This window comes from Neophocaena asiaeorientalis, unplaced genomic scaffold (assembly GCF_003031525.2).
Source record: "Neophocaena asiaeorientalis asiaeorientalis breed wild unplaced genomic scaffold, Neophocaena_asiaeorientalis_V1.1 scaffold56, whole genome shotgun sequence".
In the NCBI taxonomy this organism is placed as follows: domain Eukaryota; kingdom Metazoa; phylum Chordata; class Mammalia; order Artiodactyla; family Phocoenidae; genus Neophocaena; species Neophocaena asiaeorientalis.
Window position 1 is genome coordinate 2,957,971 of NW_020175837.1, and position 19,028 is coordinate 2,976,998.

At 42.8% G+C, this 19,028-nt stretch overlaps 1 protein-coding gene across 1 annotated transcript in view; it reads left to right on the forward strand.

Annotated features, from left to right (window-relative positions):
• The window catches only part of LOC112391570 (E3 ubiquitin-protein ligase HECW1-like), a gene marked incomplete at its 3' end in the record, with an annotated part of 310,339 nt that overhangs the window by 256,147 nt on the left and 35,164 nt on the right, over nucleotides 1-19,028 (forward strand). Inside the window, exon 4 of the mRNA XM_024732942.1 lies at nucleotides 2,547-2,641. Coding sequence (XP_024588710.1) covers nucleotides 2,547-2,641 — 95 coding nt within the window. The remainder of the gene's footprint in view (nucleotides 1-2,546; nucleotides 2,642-19,028) is intronic.

Here is a 19,028-nt window from a genome sequence, read left to right on the forward strand (position 1 = left end):
CCTTCTTCTGCAAAAACTCAGTGTGGGGCTAATCAAACAGACCAGCTGAATGTAACTGTCACCAAAGTAGCATGGAGTTTTGCGAGATGAAGTAATCTTAATCCATACAACAAATCATTTGTATATTATATTTTTGCATGTGTTTTAACATTTGTGGGTGACTTCCCTTCAGAGCCCATCCCTAAATAAGAAATTTTAAATAATTTAATATCTCTTTCAAGTCTAAATAGGAAATCATTTCAAATTACAGGAGATATTTAGATTAAATAAAAGGAAGATCCATTAATAATCAAGTTGCTAAATACTGGAACAGACTCTTAAAAAGCTTAAGAAAAAAATACAACCTATGTCAGTGATTTTTCAGAAAAAGATTACAATACTTTGAAGGTTTCCATGCATTCTTGGCTCTAAACATGAATTGACCTGCTCACCTAGCAAAAGGATTCAATACAAGACTGTATATAATTTCCCTGACCTTTTTTACTCCAAGGCACTGGAATAATTTTCTTTGACAGGAAAGCTAGTACTGCCTTTCCAGGATACCTGTTATACATAATTTCCTTCTGTGCAACTAAACTTGAGGTGAGGTCATTCGGTCCCTCCATGCCGATCTTGCTGGCACCTACAGGCAGAGTAACTCGTATTCTGAACTGCACTGACTCGGTGTGGTTACCTGGCCATATGGCTCGCTGCTCATGGTCCCTCCATGACCCCTAACCTACAAGATACCTGCCTCTCAGGCTGAGAGACCTAAATCTAGGTCTGTAGACCTAGTGTGGGGTGCCTTGGAGAATATGGAACTAAGTTATAAGATTGTCCACCAAGAGCTTAAAAGGCAATCACAGATATGCAAAATCACTGCAGGGAAAGAATGAAGGGAGGAAACAAAAAGTATTGATATATGTAAAGTAAGATTATGTCCACCAAAAGGTAAACACCCAGGCATCATCCAGGCAGTGGGAAGTCTTAACAACTACAATTCAATAGATTAAAAAAAACAAAAAAAAAAACTAAATACAAATGTCTAATTAAAATTTGATAAACAATGTTTAATCTCACTAGTAAATAAATGATATAAAAATGCGATGCTATCTTAAGAGTATATTTAATTGATAATGTTCAGTGTTAGCAAAGATTCAAGAGATGATCAGAGTTACATTTTTTGGTGGAAGTATACAGCACTTTTTGGAAAGCAGTTTGGCCACAGGAAGGAAGAATCCTTAAAATACTCCTATCTTCTAAGGAAGAATATTGCTATTCTCGTATCATTTATATGATATGTAGAAAGAAACCTTTCCACATTAGCTAGGTTTAGGTTCAACTACATATAATAGAAAATCCAAAATAACAACAGCAAACAACATAACTGTGATCTACGAGGGAGGCTACAAAACGTAGTTCTTTATCTGGGCATTACCACCCAAAATAAAACTGAGATTCAGTCATTAAGGAGGAAAGGGAGAATGAGTTTTGATAGAGAAGTAGCAATTTTTGCTCCATTATCCTAGAGAGCAAACTTGAACTTAAAAATAATTTTCAAAAAGACATTAATTTTAAGGGAAAATCCCAAATTTCCAAGATCAGGGAAGTATTTCCAAGTTACAAATTGATTCAATGATTCCATAGAACAAGCAATGTTATCTACAAAGTTTGGAATTAGTAGTTAAAAATGCTTATTTAATAATGTTAATTTCAAAAAAAAAGATTAAAATTCATTATGAAAGTTCATACACTCAAGTATGCAAAAAAAAACCCATAGAAGATTTTTTATACTTTTCTGCATTGTCCATATTTTCCGTAATGAACATTAAAATGCTTGCTAAGAAAATTGTAGACATTAGTTATAAAAACATTATAATTGGAGACAAATTCCCACATTTGAGAACCAGGACCTCTAACTGGAGATTCCTCATGTTGTTCCAAACAAAATTAACGTAAGGGACTAAGACAAAGCCTGGTAAATTTTTCAAATTTAAAGAAGAACATACTATAAACAGTAAATTGGGAAAAGCAGGTCACCTTCCAATGAACCAAACTCAGGTTGGCCACAGATTCTTTTCTGTACAAAATGCCAAAAAGTTATAGAGTTTCAGCATTATTGTCTAGTCATCGTCATCAGAAAATATGCCTCTCATCCATGTATTTCCATAACTTCTCAGAGTCTTCCTTCAGATCACCAAGATGCTAATCACAGTGAATTCAATCACAGAAAATTACAGAAGAAACAGATTGGTACCACCTGAAATCTTAGAACTGAGAGTTTAAAAGCAGTAACTTCTGATGGGATAGAATGGATGCTGAGAAGTCTAAATGATGGATTTAACTTGGGTACAAAATACTAAAACCAAAACAATTTTGGATGATGGATTTTTAAGAAAGAAGTTGGACCTGTTTGTGAAGCCACAAGTGAAGCAGGGTTACCAGGTGTGGCTGCCTGACTCATGGGAGGAATTGGGTAGAAGTTCCTGGGGGAGTCCTCTCTGGCCATGGCTTCTCTTCCTGGATTATACCCTACTTCTCAGTACCATTTTATTTTTGTCTTTCAGCTGAAACTAAGATCTGCTTCAAATACTACCATGGAGTGAGTGGAGCCTTGCGAGCCACCACCCCCAGTGTCACCGTCAAAAACTCAGCAGCTCCTGTAAGTCCTGTGTCCTCCTCTTTGGTCAGAACTAACTCTGGTGCTTCTTTACTTTCCTGCTCTGTTCATATGTTTTAGTGTGTGTGTGTGTTGGGCGTAGGGGTATACACACACATATGGAGATATGTTGATAGATTATAAATAGGTAGACAGACAGACAGATAGAAACGCATCTCAAAATCCTGAAGAGGAATGAGATCCGAAGTAAGCTTATTAGAAGGCACACATACCACTTGTTGTTAGAGAAATGTCAGGCTTCAATAGATAGCCAGATGTTTCTAATAGACTCATGCATAATAGCAGTGAGTGGTAAGTCTCTCTTTGGAACACATTTTTTTTTTAATTCCTTGGTGTTAAATATTTGATTTTCTGTATATTTCAAATTTTTTAGGCTTTTAAGTAAATTTCTGGAATAGAATTTATGATTTTAGACTGATTTTAGTCATAGAATTATAAAATGACAGGCCTAGAAAAGACTAGAATTTCTGATCCTTTTTTTTCTTTATATAAATGAGGAAAGTGTGCCCAGGGGACTCAAGTAATGTACCTAGGGTCACACAGTTAGCTAGCTGTAGATCAGGCATTTAAATCACACCTTCTGTTCCCTACTTTGTGGCTCTGCTTAGTTCTATGGTGATAAATGCCATCTTTTCCTCAATTACAGTCTAGTTTTTACCTCTGTTGTGCTTCTTACCTTAGTTCTCAATACATCAGATGAGGCTAGCTGAAATCTCCTTACAAACGGCATTCCTTTTCCTTTCATGTAACTTAAAAATGACTGACTTGGGGAGGCTGAACAAAAACCACTGAAGACTTTGTCACACTAGTGTAAGTAAAAAAAGATTTGGGTCTTTCTCCTATGTAAAAAAGAGAGAGAGAGAGAAAAGGAAGAAAGAGAGAAATTCAAATGAAATGTGAACGATTCAGAAAGAATTTCGGCTCTAAAAGATACTATTTGCTGTTTCACAAGTCATTTCTTCCATGTGCTGAAGAGGATTGCATTGAGTCCTTGGTGGGAGCAGTAAGACAAACAGGCTTGAGGACCAGGAACCCATCTGCTTCCATTCTGGCAGATGGAGCAGAATTGGACACCGGGCTGGGGCAGAAGGAGGGTGGGAGTGGACAGGGCTTCCCGTGAGGGGACACACAGCGGGAGGGGCAGGGAGAAGCGAGGGAGGTACCAACCACACTTTTCCCTGGCCCCACCATTTCTCCCTACGCTCTCCCTGCAAACTGGAACATGATGTCTGTCATTTTACTGGGTGGGTCAGGACTCTGAGTGTGAGAATCTGAGGAAGTATCTGCAGAGTGCTGGACCCCCGTTTCCAGACCCATTTGTAAGGCCCATCTTCCAAAGAGCGTACACAGAAAAGCTGAAGCATGTTGCCAGCTGTTCAGGCAGGAGCGAGGGCTAAATGGAGGCAGTGAAGCTGGGTCTGAATTGAACCAGAGGCAAGGTGGATTGAGGTGGACAAAGCAGGAATGCACTGAACACACAAGAGAGAAGGAAGAGGCTGGAAGTGGAGTCTAGGTGGTTCAGACGCAGGCTTGGCCAGCTTTCCCCTGGCAGGCTTGGCCGGAGCAGAAGGTCATCTTCCCACTGCCTCATCGGTGACGAGTCCTGTGGCAGAAGAGAGCATGCATTTTCCTGCAAGAAAGTATTTTAATGTGCATTTGGGTTCTGTAATAGTTAAACTCTTGGTGGCCCTTATTGTTCTGTACCATGGTGTACTTTTCAAAGGCATTTTACTTGCATTATTCTAGTTGACTCACAGCACAGCTGTGAGACAGGCGGGAAGCATTTTTCGGTTAAGTGACCATTGCCTATATGCTAGTGGAGCTTAATTAAATCTAGCCTTTGCTTTCTGCAACTCAGTTCAGTGACTGATATAATCTAGCAGAATTCCAGGTTGAATAAGCCTTTGCAGTTTGGTCTGGGACTTAAGCTCACTGTTTCTAAGAGGAAATTGCTGTTCAAGTTTTCCAAAATCAACTTGTCAATAAACTTTGAGTATCCATGTTTAAATTGAGGATGTCTGGTACTGCACTAATCTCTTATGAAGAGTTGTTTCTCTATGGCCACTATATCATGTCCCAAAAGTCATCGTGTTAGTTTGTGGCACTATGCTAAAACCGTAATTCTTTGAAAAGGAAGGAAAAGATTCCAATTTTCCTTTAGTATAATGAGCACTTCAATGCTTTGAGCAGAACAGGGTCTCAATATGTGTGTTTCTTTTCTCATTTCCCTTTATCTTTTGCCTTTGTTCTACTGACATCTGTTGAGGTCCCTGTGATAAAAAGAGGTTGTCATTTATCTTTCAGAGACTCTCATTTATTTATTAGTCTTAATTGTATATCAGAAACTGTGATGAGGAAGGGTCATAGAGATCCATGTCATATAAGCTGTGTCATAGAGAAGGCATAGTTATTCTGTTATAAATGATAATACTGTCTGAAATGTCCAGTACTGCAGTATGAAAACCCACTGTGCTGTGTGCAGAGAAATCAGTGAGTTGGTGCCTGCAACCACTGGGAAGGCTTTCAGAGGAGGTGGTGTGCAGGCTGAGTCAGCCAGCATGAATAAAAAGCACGTTGCCAGGTTTAGAAGGGAAGTAAGGCCCAGCCTGGACAGCATGTGCAAGATCACAGGGGTATGAAATGTCACAGGCCTGGTGGGGAACAGACCTAATTGTGTCAGGTCTAAAGAACATGTAACTTACTTCATTTTCTCCATATATCACCCTGCATTTTGTTTTTCATGGATTTTTGTATCTTACTGGGAGCACTTAGCATATGCTTTATATTTTTCTTCTATTTTCTGTAGAAAATCATCTTCAAAAGTAAGCTCTTCCTCTCAATATTTTTGTCCAGGCTCTCTTCCCTTTGTGCTTCACAGTCTCTGAATAAGCCTCTGATAGTTTTCTCCCCTCTCCATTTATACATCAAGGGACAGAAATCTATGCATAAATAGTCCTCAGCTCAGTGCACTCTCCACTGTGAGCCTTCAAGCTTCTCCCTCCAGGTCTGTGTCTCGACAGGAGGTTTATACATCCGCCCTTCCCTCTGTGGGACCATCACACATCCTCTGATAGGTGGGCATCTTCTGGATGGGATGAGGGCGCTCCCTCTGCCTGCTGGGTTCTCCCATAGTGCAGAGACTCAGACGCATCCGTAGCTGTTCTCAGTATAAGTTCAAAGTCCTGAGCCTCGTTTCCAAGACTTGCTCTGAGGAGCAGTCACTTGGCACTGCAGTGGCCACCACGTTTCCCTTGCCCCCAGCAGTGCTGAGACCTGGGGACTAGACCTCTGGACACAGAAAATAGGTGGCTGTTGGAGCGATGACACCTGCAAGCCCAGGGGGCGGGGCCCAAGGAGCAGGGGAGAGACCACTAGAGTGAGGGGGCAGGCAGAGGATGGAATGTTCCTGCCTTCTTTGGGGCCAAGTGTTGAGGGTCCCCCAGATTGAGAGGCCAGACCATGTGTAGCCCAAGAATGTATTTCTTACTCTGTCTTCACCAATGTTAAAAATTGTGGAAATCCCTTCAGGATTTCATTATGCTGGATGTTTCTTGTCCTTACTTCACATTGCTATAGTCTATCTATTTACATAGTCTGTACTTCTAGAAATTGGAAGTGAACATTTCAAGTTTTTCTTCTTCTTCCACCGTTTTCATCTAGTGTCTCTGAAACCAAGCTTTTGATAATAATTGAACAGCATAAAGTTCAAAGTAAAGTTCTCTGCCAAAACTTGAAATATCTTTGTGAGTTCATGTTCACAGATTCACTTGCTTTGTCAGACCCCTAAGCAAAGGTAGAGTTGATATTCTCAAAAAAAAAGCAACTCAATAGGACATTTCCTTGGGAATGTAGGTTAAATCCATACTCTAAGGTAGGATCAGGTCAGGATTTTCCTCCACAGGTAGTCTGGGTCTCCTGCGACAGACAAATAGGTGATTAATAACCCCCAAACTCTAAGTCATTAAAGTTGGCAATAGTAATATTTGTCTTGAGAGTTTTAAAAGCAGATCTTTCAAAACGTATTTTAAATCATAATAAAGCAGCTGTGGAACAGCTAACTTAAAGTTATGAAACCAGCTGGAAAGCACTCCAACAAAATTAGTTGCAAAATTAATTCACAGGTGACTGATGTGACCAGCCATCTCGAATTGTTAGAACATAAGCCAGTGAATTTGGAAGGCACCTGGGTTTTGTAATAAATGATCTTGTGCCCTTGTATTTGGCAGAGATTAAGTGGCAAGACCTGTTGCCAATGGAAGGTGCTCTTGATGAGCATCAATCACAATGTATCATCCATTGGGGATGAAGGTCTCCCAATTTACCGAAGGGTCCCCTTCATCCTGTGTGTCCACAGAGAGTCTCAGCTTCACCCCAAAATGTGTCAAGAGGGAGAATCAAAAAAATTAGTGAAGGAGCAGAGAGTTTATTTTCTCTTTTTATCAGGGACTCGCTGTACTACTCTAGGGAAGGGGGCCCCAGCATTGAGATCCTCCAGAGACTGGCCAGTGATCTTCACAGCCCCCCAGTCAGAGACAGCCTTAAACAAACTGCTGGACAGAAGCATTTCCTAACAGTTATTTTTTCACCATTTCAGTTTTTAATGAGTTATGCTATGTAAAGAATCGCCTCTACACGAGGAAAGAGGAACTTGAGGAGAGTTTAGATCCATTTTCCTTAAATCATCAGACAACAGTGCCTTGTAAGGATTTAGTCAGAATCGAGCCTTTCGTGATCTCACCAGATTCATGCCCTGCAATCATATCATGTTCTTAAATCTGCCCTCATTTCCAGTCCTGATCTTGAAACCTGGTCACGTGACATTTTGGGAAGATGACATGATATTTATTTTATGACTTGGATTTTGTAATGGCCGTAGGAGCCTTTTATGAACTTATTCTGTTTTGCCTATTGCCTCACCAACACATTCATGATTTATTTTTTGCAGCATGTCAAACCAGGCACTAAAAAGGAACTTCATTGGCGATCCTATGATAAGACAAAAGTCTAGGACTTAGTCCCTAATATTCTGAAAATTGGTTTCTGAATGAAATAATCCGTTACACTAAGACTGCAAGAAGTCTGAAGTGATTGCACAGTATAATATTCTAATTTTTCATTTCTTTCTTTCGTGTATATTTCTGTTAGACTTTCCTTAGGAGAGAATTTAAGGGACTATTTCGATTTGTAGAAGCTATCAATCATATGCTACAGATAAAACATGATCAGTGTAGGGCTTCCCTGGTGGTGCAGTGGTTAAGAATCTGCCTGCCAATGCAGGGGACATGGGTTCGAGCCCTGGTCCGGGAAGATCCCACATGCCGCGGGGCAGCTAAGCCCGTGAGCCACAACTACTGAGCCCACACACCACAACTACTGAAGCCCACGTGCCTAGAGCCTGTGCTCCGCAACAAGAGAAGCCACCACAATGAGAAGCCCGCGTGCAGCAACAAAGACCCAATGCAGCCAAAAATAAATAAATAAATTTATTAAAAAAAAAAAAAAAAACAATGATCAGTGTAAAGTCAAGTGCTTAAGCTAGAATTGCACACATGATTTATTTACATGCAAGGGATCAGTGTTGCCCAGACATTTACTGGTGAGCCTTAGAATGGTTTTGTGAGGCAGTATTTGACAAGATCTCCGGGGTACTGTAGCTTTAAATTCTGTCTCCATTCCACAAAGCCATGGGTGGAATGGGAATGGAGTTTCTAAGGGGGATAGAGAGGTTGACAGATATTGACAGAACATATAATTTCTTCTAGCTGAGAATCCACAGCCCCATTTCATCTCACTCCTAATTTAGCAAAGCGATTTATGGTGCTCAGAGTCTCCTGCCTCTGATCCTCTTTCCCCAGGACCCACTCCCACCTCCTCAGCGCCTACCCCCCTGCCAGTACATGCAGTCCTCTGATCCCCCAACTTTGGAGGTCTGCTTAGCACATAGGTATTTCGTGCATCTTTGTGTAGCCTGTGGCTTCAATAATTTTTTTTAGTAAATATGTGTGAGTGAGCTCCTCTATGCTAATTACTAGGTATAGAAAACTGAACAAGATAAATCCCCATCCCCATGAAGCCACCTGCCTGGGATGGGACAAGTGAGTAGTGGGGAGACAGATGAGAAAAGAGGCAATGACAAAGGACTCTTCCATGTGCCGTGTTAGTGGACCTATAGGACACTTTGGGAAGAGCAAGGATGGGCAGGCCCAGAACATGATGGAGGGCTTTCTGGATGGAATAAACCCAAAATCATCTGCACACCATAGCCGTGATTCCTGATCAAGCCCTTTATTTTGTCTATGCCAGTTTAACCCAGAGTGTGGGGATCTGCTATTCACATGTGTAGCTTCAGCAAAAGTCCCTTGAGGTTTTGATTAAACTAAAGCAGGGTGATATTTAGATACTTGTATTTTGGTTAACACATCAGGTGGACTCACTCTTCCAAAAGAGAAAGAAGGGGAAGGGAAGTCACTGCCACAACAGGCATCCTCTCTTGGAGGATTTACCCAGGCCCTGCCCACAGTCACTCCTCCCTAAGAGGCGCCCCAGAAGTTCAGATCCCATCCTGGCCCAAGATTAAGAAATTTATTCAGTTTTAGGGGAAGAGGTTCAAAGTTCGCTCTAACGTGGTATTTTGGGGTCTTGAGTCTGGAGTTGTTGTTTCCTGATAAAGTTTCCCCAGCAGCCTCATTTCAGCTTAAACAACAGATGTTTATTTCTCACAGTTTTGAAGGCTGAAATCCAAGATCAAGGTGTCTGTAGGGGTGGTTTCTTCTGAGGCCTCTCTCCTTGGCTTGCAGACCACTGCCTTCTCACTGTATCCAGAAATGTCCTTTTCTCTGTGTGTCTGCATCCCTGGTGCCTCTTCCTCTTCTCGTAAGGACACCAGTCCTATTGGATTAGGGCCCAACCCTAAAGACCTCATTTAACCTTAACTACCTCTCTAAAGGCCCAATCTCCAAATACATTGGGAGTTAGGGCTTAAATATGTGAATTTGGCCAGGGGACACAATTCAGTCCGTAACAGAGACCCACTGTCTCCTTGGGTTGACTTGACAAAGTCTATCCCAGCCGTCTGCTGCAGTCTCTGTGCTCCAGGAATAATCATTCATCTATCTATATTTTACCTGTTATTAGACAGACAGACAGACACACACACACACACACACAGGATTTGATTCTAATTTTCTGGGACTCTTAATGAAACAACACTGGAGAAGACCCCTGATCTAAAAGAGCCAGTCCTGTCTCCCTGGTCATATAAATATAAATATACACATACTTATATATACACATATATGTTTATATACAATTATATATATATTATTTTATTTTATTTTTATTTACATGAACTTGATCATTTCTACACAATCCAACAAAACAAACATATACTCATCCATTACAATACTTAACCATGAAACACTAGAGATTTTTTTAAACTAAAATGAGGACCAAAATAAGTATATAGGATGTCACCATTTTTAACACTTAAAAAATACGCAAATAATGTATCCTCTTTGGAAATATTTATAAACAAAGAGAAAAAAATCACTCATAATCCTACCACTCAAAAAGCCTCAGGAACTTGCAGAAAGGAAGGACTTTTGATTGACTCTGGCCTTGGAGACAGCATTTGGAATAAGGTTAACAAGTGTCACAGTGAGAGGGTGGCCAGCCAGTACCTGGCTCCGTGGACCCTCCGGGCCACTGGCACAGTGGCTTTTACACAGAAAGTGTCCGATAAATGGCCATCAGGTTGACAAAAGTCTGGCTGAAAACACTCTGGTTTAAACCCTAAATGGCCTTTCTATAAAAACACTTTTTATTAACATTTCACTGAAAGATAAGAAATCTCAAATTATAAAGATTCCAGATTTGCATCTTTCAGCTCAAGTGTTCAACTCAGCAGTCATACTCCAGGAAAAACATTCCTTCAGGGAAAGAGTCTGAGAGAAGGTAAGTTCTTCCTTCCCAAGGACCTCACAGAGCTGACATGGTAAATTAAATCCGACCTGTGAGCAGAGTGAATGAAGGCAGGGTATCAAGCATCCAGTAGGTCAGAGATACCTGGGATTGGCAGGTAGGGCCCAGGTCCTCCCCACCTCAAGCAGGAAAGTGACCCACTGCCCACACAGGTTGGGATGCCAGCTGGAGAGAAGGGCAGGCCAGGTGGTCTCCTCCCCACACCCAGAGGGCCACCCTCCATTACACCCACCACATTTCAGACCTAATTAAGAGTTCCACAGCTATCCTGTACAGCGAACTGACATCAGTACTTTTGTCTTTCTTGGTCTATGAGGAGAGCAAAGTTCAGGTTGACTAGTGAGCGGATTAACTCTGCTCTCCTCATTTCTTTGGTTCAAAACACACGACCTACAAGACTGGCCTGAGGAGCAGAGCCGTCAAATGTGCTTACTCAAGGGTTTGTCGCTCTCCCTGCCCCTCACAATAATTAATCTTGTGTCTGGTAGATCATTAGGTCCTACCCCTTTCAACCACCTGAACTGGGCCCCGGATTTAAGGTACTTTGGCTGCCTGGGGAGTCAGGGCCCACACTTTTAGATCAGGGGTCTTCGCCAGGGCTGTTTCATTAAGGAGTCCCCAAAACTCAGGAGCAAACCCGTGCATTCTGATGCACAGAGATAATTTTTTTTCTCCTTTGGAGTTTTCCTGTGTTGCTCTTAACAGAGGTAGCAGAAGCCCTTAAATGAGTGAAGTCCTCAGGCATATGCGAGGGTGTAAAGGCCCCTGTCTGTGTTCAGCCAAGGGGAAGTCGGAATTATCAGGCAGCCCTAGGATCCAAGGCAGAGTCTGACCCTCGGGATCTTCTTATACCTCCCCCCGGGGCTGTGGACCATTTCCCTGCCCACGTTCTTGACTGCAATTAACTTTTACGAAAAATGGCAGCTCTGTCAGAACCCAAAGAGGACTGCATTTCACAGGAGGTTAGTAGAACCTTAGCGTTAATGCTTCAGTTTATGGGTACAGCTATTTGTGTACCCAACTAGATTCATTTCCACAGTCACTAACAGGTTGTTTTAGAGAGTTCCCTGAGTTTAACTGGAGCCTTTCTAATTTTATCAGCCTATTTGCGTGTTACACTTTCAGACTAAAAAAAAAAATCTTGCTTGCTTAAAATTGGCAACATTAACCTAAGATTTTTTTTCTTAATCTAGCTACTTGAAATCATTATTCTTTTTCTTTCCAGACCCTTTCTAGCAATTTCTAAGTCTCTTTAGTTGCCTTTTTTTTAACGACTTAGCCAATCTGAGGTGATTTTGCTTTCCTGGGTGCACAGTGACTACTGATGAGGAAAGGGGGAGACTTGTCAAGGAGGAGGTTTATTCAAGCAGGAAAATCTAACTTTTCAAAGAGTTATTTATAACCTGAAACAACCCCGTGGTTTATGGGTGGAGCTCTCTCAGATAACCTGCCTTAGGAAGATTCTGCATTGTGCCCTCAGACATCCCAAATACGCATTGTTGAAATACTTGGAACTGAAAAGAAAGTATGGACAACCTCCATTCCAGGTGTAGGACGTGGGGCTAATTATTGCTTATGGGTGGGGGAGGGGATGCACACACACAGACACGCTGTCTACCTTGTTGGACGTTAGTCCACCTTGTAGGACTAATAAGAGTAGGAAGCAAAGATCACACTGAAATCCAACAGAACTGGATTCAAATCCCTGCTCTCGGACTTCCTAGCTGTGGGCATTTGAAGGGGGACAAAGGGACCGTTTCAGGCCAGTTGGATACCCAAACCCAACAGTTACATGGGCATTTCTTGCCTTATTCCTTTTTACACTCAGTTGCCACTCTTAGAATCCTTTCTTGAATAATACAGGAAAAGAATGGGATAAAGTAACGGGTAATACCATTTTCTCATAATCTTTCTTCTTACTTGGGTTGTGCGAATTAAAATGGGACTAATGCATTTCTCATTCGCTTAGCAAGCATTTGTTGCCAAATGTTAGAGAAAATACCCCACCGCCCTGTATTTCCCAAACAGTAAAACAGAGGTACCAGAAAATGAGTTCATACTCCTGACCATCAGGATCACTCATGTAGAATTAAGGTCCAGAAGTAGTAGTTATGGGTCCAGGGTTCTGTCCTCCACGAGTCTAATCCTGTATATGAGCATGAGGAAAACTCAGTGACTACTGTTCTTCTTACCCGGACTGGTACTATAGCAGGCAGCTAAGAGATAACTCTGTTATGATTCTTCATGGCTTCCGTGTTCATATAAAAGGGACAGTCCATCCCACGCTCTGGCTTCTCCGTTCCTAAGGCCAACCTACCTCAGCCATCGACTCCCGTGGTTCTATTCTAGGTCTTCCCAACACCAGTGACTGCATCGCTTCCAAACTCTCAGATCCAGGTACACCACTCATGGACCATCATCTCTCCCCTTTGCAGCTCGCTTCTTTGCCTGCAGTCTGAACTACGTGACTGCACCCACGTTTCACCTCCCTCCTTAGCTGAGATTCCTCCATATATAAGTTGCCCCTTTATCTCTCGGTCACTCTCATCTGGCAAAGTCCAACCTTGGTTAAACCCAATTCTGTCAACCCTTTACTCGCTCTAGGCAGCAGAAGAGTCTTTCTGACCACAAATCTCAAGGGCCCTTTAGTACTGCCAGGAAGCACTCACCTTTCCCACATTTTAAAGAAGGCTATTTCATAGTTTCTTCTTTTTCCTCAAACCTATAGCACTTGTCCCCTCTCCCCCGTCAGCTGATGACCTGCCTTCCTTCGCTGAGACGATGGAGGCCATCAGAACCCAACCAACTTGCCTCGGCACTACCCACTCTGCAACCTGCCTGCACGTGGACTCACAGGCTCTGTTCTTTCTTGTTCCCACCGTCTCAGGTCAACCTCTCTATTTGTGTGCAGGATCCTAGCCCATCTTGCCTTCTAAGAAACTCTGGTCCTGAGATCTGTCTCCTGCATAGTCAATTCTCCTCTCTGCTGGAACTTGCCCGTCTCATCACGTAACATTTCTGCTCAAAAGTGGCTTTCTCCATACAACATTCTTTCCATAGCCTTCAAGTCCTAGATGGCCTGCTCCCACCTACTGCTATCTCCTCCTTTTCCACTTATTTCCAGCCTCACTGGTTGTCTTTCCCACCCCTGAATACAGCAAACCAGTGTGCCCTCAGGGCCTTTGTACTTGATGCTGGGAACATTTACCCCAGGCACTGAAATGGCTTACTCCCCCTCTTCATTTAGGATTTTTCTCAATGTCAAAGGCCTCCTCGGAGAGGCCTCCATAACCACCCAACGTAAAACAGTCTCCACCCACCTGCAGTCACTCTCCAGGCTCCATCATGCTTTGTTTTCAGTCATGGTGCTCATGGTGTAATTTCTGTGCGTTTGCTCCCCCTATTAAAGTATAGCCTCTAAGGTCAAGGATGCGCCTGCCTGTCCTATTCAGAGCTGTTTCCCAGCACTGGCTAGAACAATACCTGGCATGTGGTAGGCCCTCCATAAAACATTTGTACCCAGTAGGCATGGGTCCAGACCCTGGCTTGGCCACTTAACTTGGTGGCCTTTAACTTCTCTGAGGCTCAATTTCTGAATCTACAGCAATAGAGATGGGTGATAAAAATAGGACACGCTGCATCAGACTGTTAAAAGGTTGTCTGAGGATGAGATGAAATGATGCCATGGATGCTGTCAGCATTTGCCCAGCATGTAGTGAGGATACAGTAAGAATTGATTTGTATTATGAGTCTCATGAGCTGATCCTGTAACTGTTTCTCTGTGGGTCTCCTTCACCTCTCTGGTTGCAAAATACATAGATTTCAGTGAAGCTAAACGCCTATTTAAACAATATACAGAAAGGTGGAAAGTGCCAAAAATAATGAGTTACTACCCATGATCAAGGGTTTGAGTCCTTCATTCAAGATGTTTTCTTTCTTTCTTTTTTTTTAACATCTTTATTGGAGTATAATCAAGATGTTTTCTTTAAAGGAATTCACTGCCCCAAGAATAGTACCTGTGAGACGGATGGATGGTTGGATGGATGGATGGATGAATGAGGAGTAGTTCAAAATGATGCCTGAACTGTGGATTATAGTTTAACATGTGGGAAAAGAACTAGGTCAGAAGTGTTACAGATTATTTCTAGTGCCCAAGTGAGTCTTTTGCTTAGAGATCTTGTCTTAGAGAATCACAATGTAGGCAACGAGAGGGTGGACCTCGGCTTCCCACACAGCCCCTGGAAAGGCAGAGGGCGTCGGTATGAGGTTCTTGGATGCTGACCAGTATTTAAGGAAACAGCAAGAATTTTCCTGCCATCTGAGAGAAGGGGAGGTACCCACTCATCACGTGATCCAGCAAGTTGTAGAGAGCAGGAGCCTCCACGATGCATTTGGAGGTAAGGCAGCTGCTGCTGTGAGGGGATGAGGGCCCTGAGGTGGCAGTGTGCCTGGGGGCTAACAAGCCCATCCGTGGACCTTAGTGGGCTTTGCTTAACTTCTCATGGAAGATGAGTATCCCTGTGCCATGTCACGGGACGACAGACATTGCACTAGAGAGAGACACACATTTTGCCTAGAACCTAGGTATATTTTTCCAGGGGAATACATCTTAGAAATTTTAAAGCAAGTCAGTGAGGGGGGAATGGTTTATATGAAAGCAAAATCATTTTATAGGCATCTTTTCAGGAACATCTTTCATTCTGTGAGGAGTAAATATTGTCGCAGTCTCACCACACACGCTTGCGGATGAACCATGTGCATCCCTCCCCGGGTGATCCCTCACGTTGCCTGTCTATTCAGTCAGAGGGGGTGGGTGGCTGCAGAGAGCTCTGTGCAAAATGCAGTCCTTGTCTTTCACTGAACAGACTGTGTGATCCAGATGGAAAGGCAGCTGACATACTTCCTATGATCTAACTTACCCAAAGGTTTTGCAGTTCATTAATTTAAAAGCTGTTTTTAAAAAGTAGAATTAAAGCATATTTTTCCCTCCAACCTCATAGACTTAGATGCAAAGACCTAATTCTTGTCACTCCTCCTTAGCTGGACTTGCTGGTGGTAAAGGACAAAACCAGCATCTGAAGGACAGTGATTTTGAGGAAGTTCATAATCTGTAAAAAAGAGATGCTAAATTTAAAGAGAATACAAAGAAATAGATAGTCCAAATAGGGAATTTTTTCCCTCCAACCTCATAGACTTAGATGCAAAGACACTCCTCCTTAGCTGGACTTGCTGGTGGTAAAGGACAAGACCAGCATCTGAAGGACAGTGATTTTGAGGAAGTTCATAATCTGTAAAAAAGAGATGCTAAATTTAAAGAGAATACAAAGAAATAGATAGTCCAAATAGGGACTCCTTTCTTTTCCTCAACACCCTCTTCCAATCAGTCACCAGATTCCATCCATTTATCATCCAATGGTACAAGCCTCCGCTCTGCCCTCCTAACCATACTGTCAAGACCCTCTTTAGGGTTTGCCTGGACCATTACAGCTGTCTCCAAATTAGTCCTCTGCCTCTATCTTGTGCTTTCTAAATTCATGGTTCTCAGCCTGGGGTCCACCCTGGACTTGATGCCAAAAACTCGGCCTTGTGCACTGGTGCCGAATCGAATCTCAGACAGAGTTTTGGGTGAAGTAGAAAAGAATAGCTTTATTGCTTTGCCAGGCAAAGGGGGACACAGTGGGCATGCGCCCCTCAAAAACTGTGTCCCCCAACCTGGGAGGATTAGGGAGGAGTTGTAGAGCAATGGTTCAAGGGTGGCATTGCTGACAAGATTAGAGTGAGTTGCAGGGCCTGCACTCCTTTAATCTGGTATCAGGTACTCTCTTGATGAGCTTCTCTGGTTCCTTTCATCTGGCCTCAGGTGATCTTCTCTGGAATGAAGAACGCTGACATCTTCCATTTGTTGGGAGTTTTAATTCTGTAGAAGAGCTCAAAGGTATTGTTATGTGTATCCCTTGAGGGGGAACCAGGACCCTGCCCCAAGGCTGCACTATTGTTTCCTGACTGCTCCTCCCTTGTCTCTGCATCCCCTCTCTTCCCTGATTAACAACTGTTCAAATCTGCCCTTTGGAACTCAGGGAAGGTTATGGAGGCTGGAGTCTGTTCCCTAGAAACAAGAAACGGGAGACATGGAAAGGCTTCCATGCCCAGGAGCCCCAAAGGTTCCTGCTGGGTTTCAGACTCACCTGGGGAGCTTTCAGTATTGATTCTGGTCCACCCCCACAGGGTCTGCCTCCCCTGGTCTGGAGAGGCCCTTTGCCCCTACAGAAAACCCCTGCACTGTGGCCTCTAGGCTGTCGTGCGGTGAACCTTCAGAGCACAATCTAAGCATTGCAGTCCCCTGTCCAGAGCATCTCTGATCGTCTTCAATGAGTACATATTACTTCTTAAATTTTATCTTTTTTTTAAAAAATTGGGGTATACATGTTCTACAATGCTGTGTCAGTTTCCGCTGTACAACAAAGTGAATCAACTATATCTATACATATATCCTCTCCCTCTTGGACCTCTCTCCTAACCACCCCCCATTCCACCCATCTAGTTCACCACAGAACACTGACCTGAACTCCCTGTGCTATACAGCAGGTTCCCACTATCTATCTATTTTACACATGGTAATGTATATATGTCAGTCCTAATTTCCCAGTTCACCTCACCCCCCCTTCCCCCACTGTGTCCACACATCCATTTTCTACGTCTGCGTCTCTGTTCCTGCCCTCCAAATTGGTTCTTCTGTACCATTTTTCTAGATTCCACATATATGTGTTAAAATGTTATTTACCGAAAAATAAAGCCAGACTTTCAATGGCTGTCTCTTGCCTATATGGTAAAGTTCAAATTCCTAAACATATACCACAATAAAAAAGAAACAAAAATAATTAAAATGTCTCAAACATGGAACTGCCCATCCCCTGCAGAGCCGCACGGCCACCACACATTCCAGCCCAGGGAGGTGAAAGGGCTTGTGGCTCCCCAAACACCAAGCTGGTGTGCATCTCCCTGCCTTTGCTGCTGCATTTCCCTCTGCCCACAGCATCCTTCCTCCCCATCCTCCCCTGGCTCATTCCTTCTCATCCAGAGATTCCCAGTTCAGGAATCCTCAGCCTTCTGAGCAAACCTCAGTCACATCTCCAACTGTGAAGTAGTGAAGCAGTGGGTTGCCCCATTTGTCAAAGATTAATTTGTTAACAGAAGATGCCAGGTTCCCCTGGCTCTCCAGGGCCTCAGGAGTGATGACGGTGGGCAAGCCTCCCCCTGTGACACTCACAGCAGCCCCTCGCTCACCCCTCTAACTGCATTTCTCCCCCTCATGCACTTTTGTGGTACCCTCCCCGACTTCTGTCCCTCTGGCTTTCAGAATATATTCTGGCATGGTTTGACTTTAGTATGACCTGTCAGTGCATCAGCACACAAAATGGTTGCAGTTACAGAAGGAACATGGGATGACAAAAGGATTGTTACTTAAGGGGAGGTTGTCATTCAAGGAGACTAGAGAGATAGTCTTACGTGTATAATACAGAACATAAATTATTCTATATGCTGTATTAAGTGTATTATCCACACACATGTATTTCCAAAAAGTTGGGAAATGGAATAAACTCATTTTTAGAAAGGGCAGCTATATTTCCAAATAATATAGTTAATATATTTTTCTTTGCCTCCAAACACCTCTCCTGGTGTTTTAAATTTAAAGCTATGAATTCAATCGTTAATCATGAGCTGCCAATTTCTTGCCCTATTAAGTGTCCTAAAAGTCTGGAAACACAAAGAAAATTGTGTGTGTATGTGTGTGTGTGTATGCACATGCACATGCCCTGCCTTGATCCAGAAAAGATTTCAGGCTAACTTTCAAAATACATGAGCATGTACTTTTTGCCAGTGAAGAGTGGGGCTCCAGGATCAGGTAAGTGTGCCTGTGACAGTAGCAGGCACACTGATCTCTAAGTGTTCAATCGGTCCTTGCTAGGAAAGGAACAAGGATAGTTATACTGTTCATAGTTTCTAGGGTGCTGAAAATTGACCACAGTTGCTCGGGAGAAACATAACCGTTGTTGGTTCTGTGATCAGGCAGATATTTCCCGCAAGGCAAAACAATGTGTTGAAAATGAGTTCTGGATCACCAAGGAAATAAAGTGAAAAAAGTTGTCTCAGTTTTCTATTGTCACAGAACAAATTCCCACAAAGCTAGCAATTAAAATGACATGTATTAGCTCACAGTCCTGCAGGTCAGAAGTTCAGCACAGATGGCTGGGTCCTCTGTTCAGTGTAGTGCAGGTTAATACCTGAAATCAAGGTGTCAGCCAGGCTGAGTTCTCAGCTGGACACACTAGGGGAAATCCTGCTTTCAAGCTCAATCTTATTGGAAGAATTCAGTTCCTTGTGGTTGTTG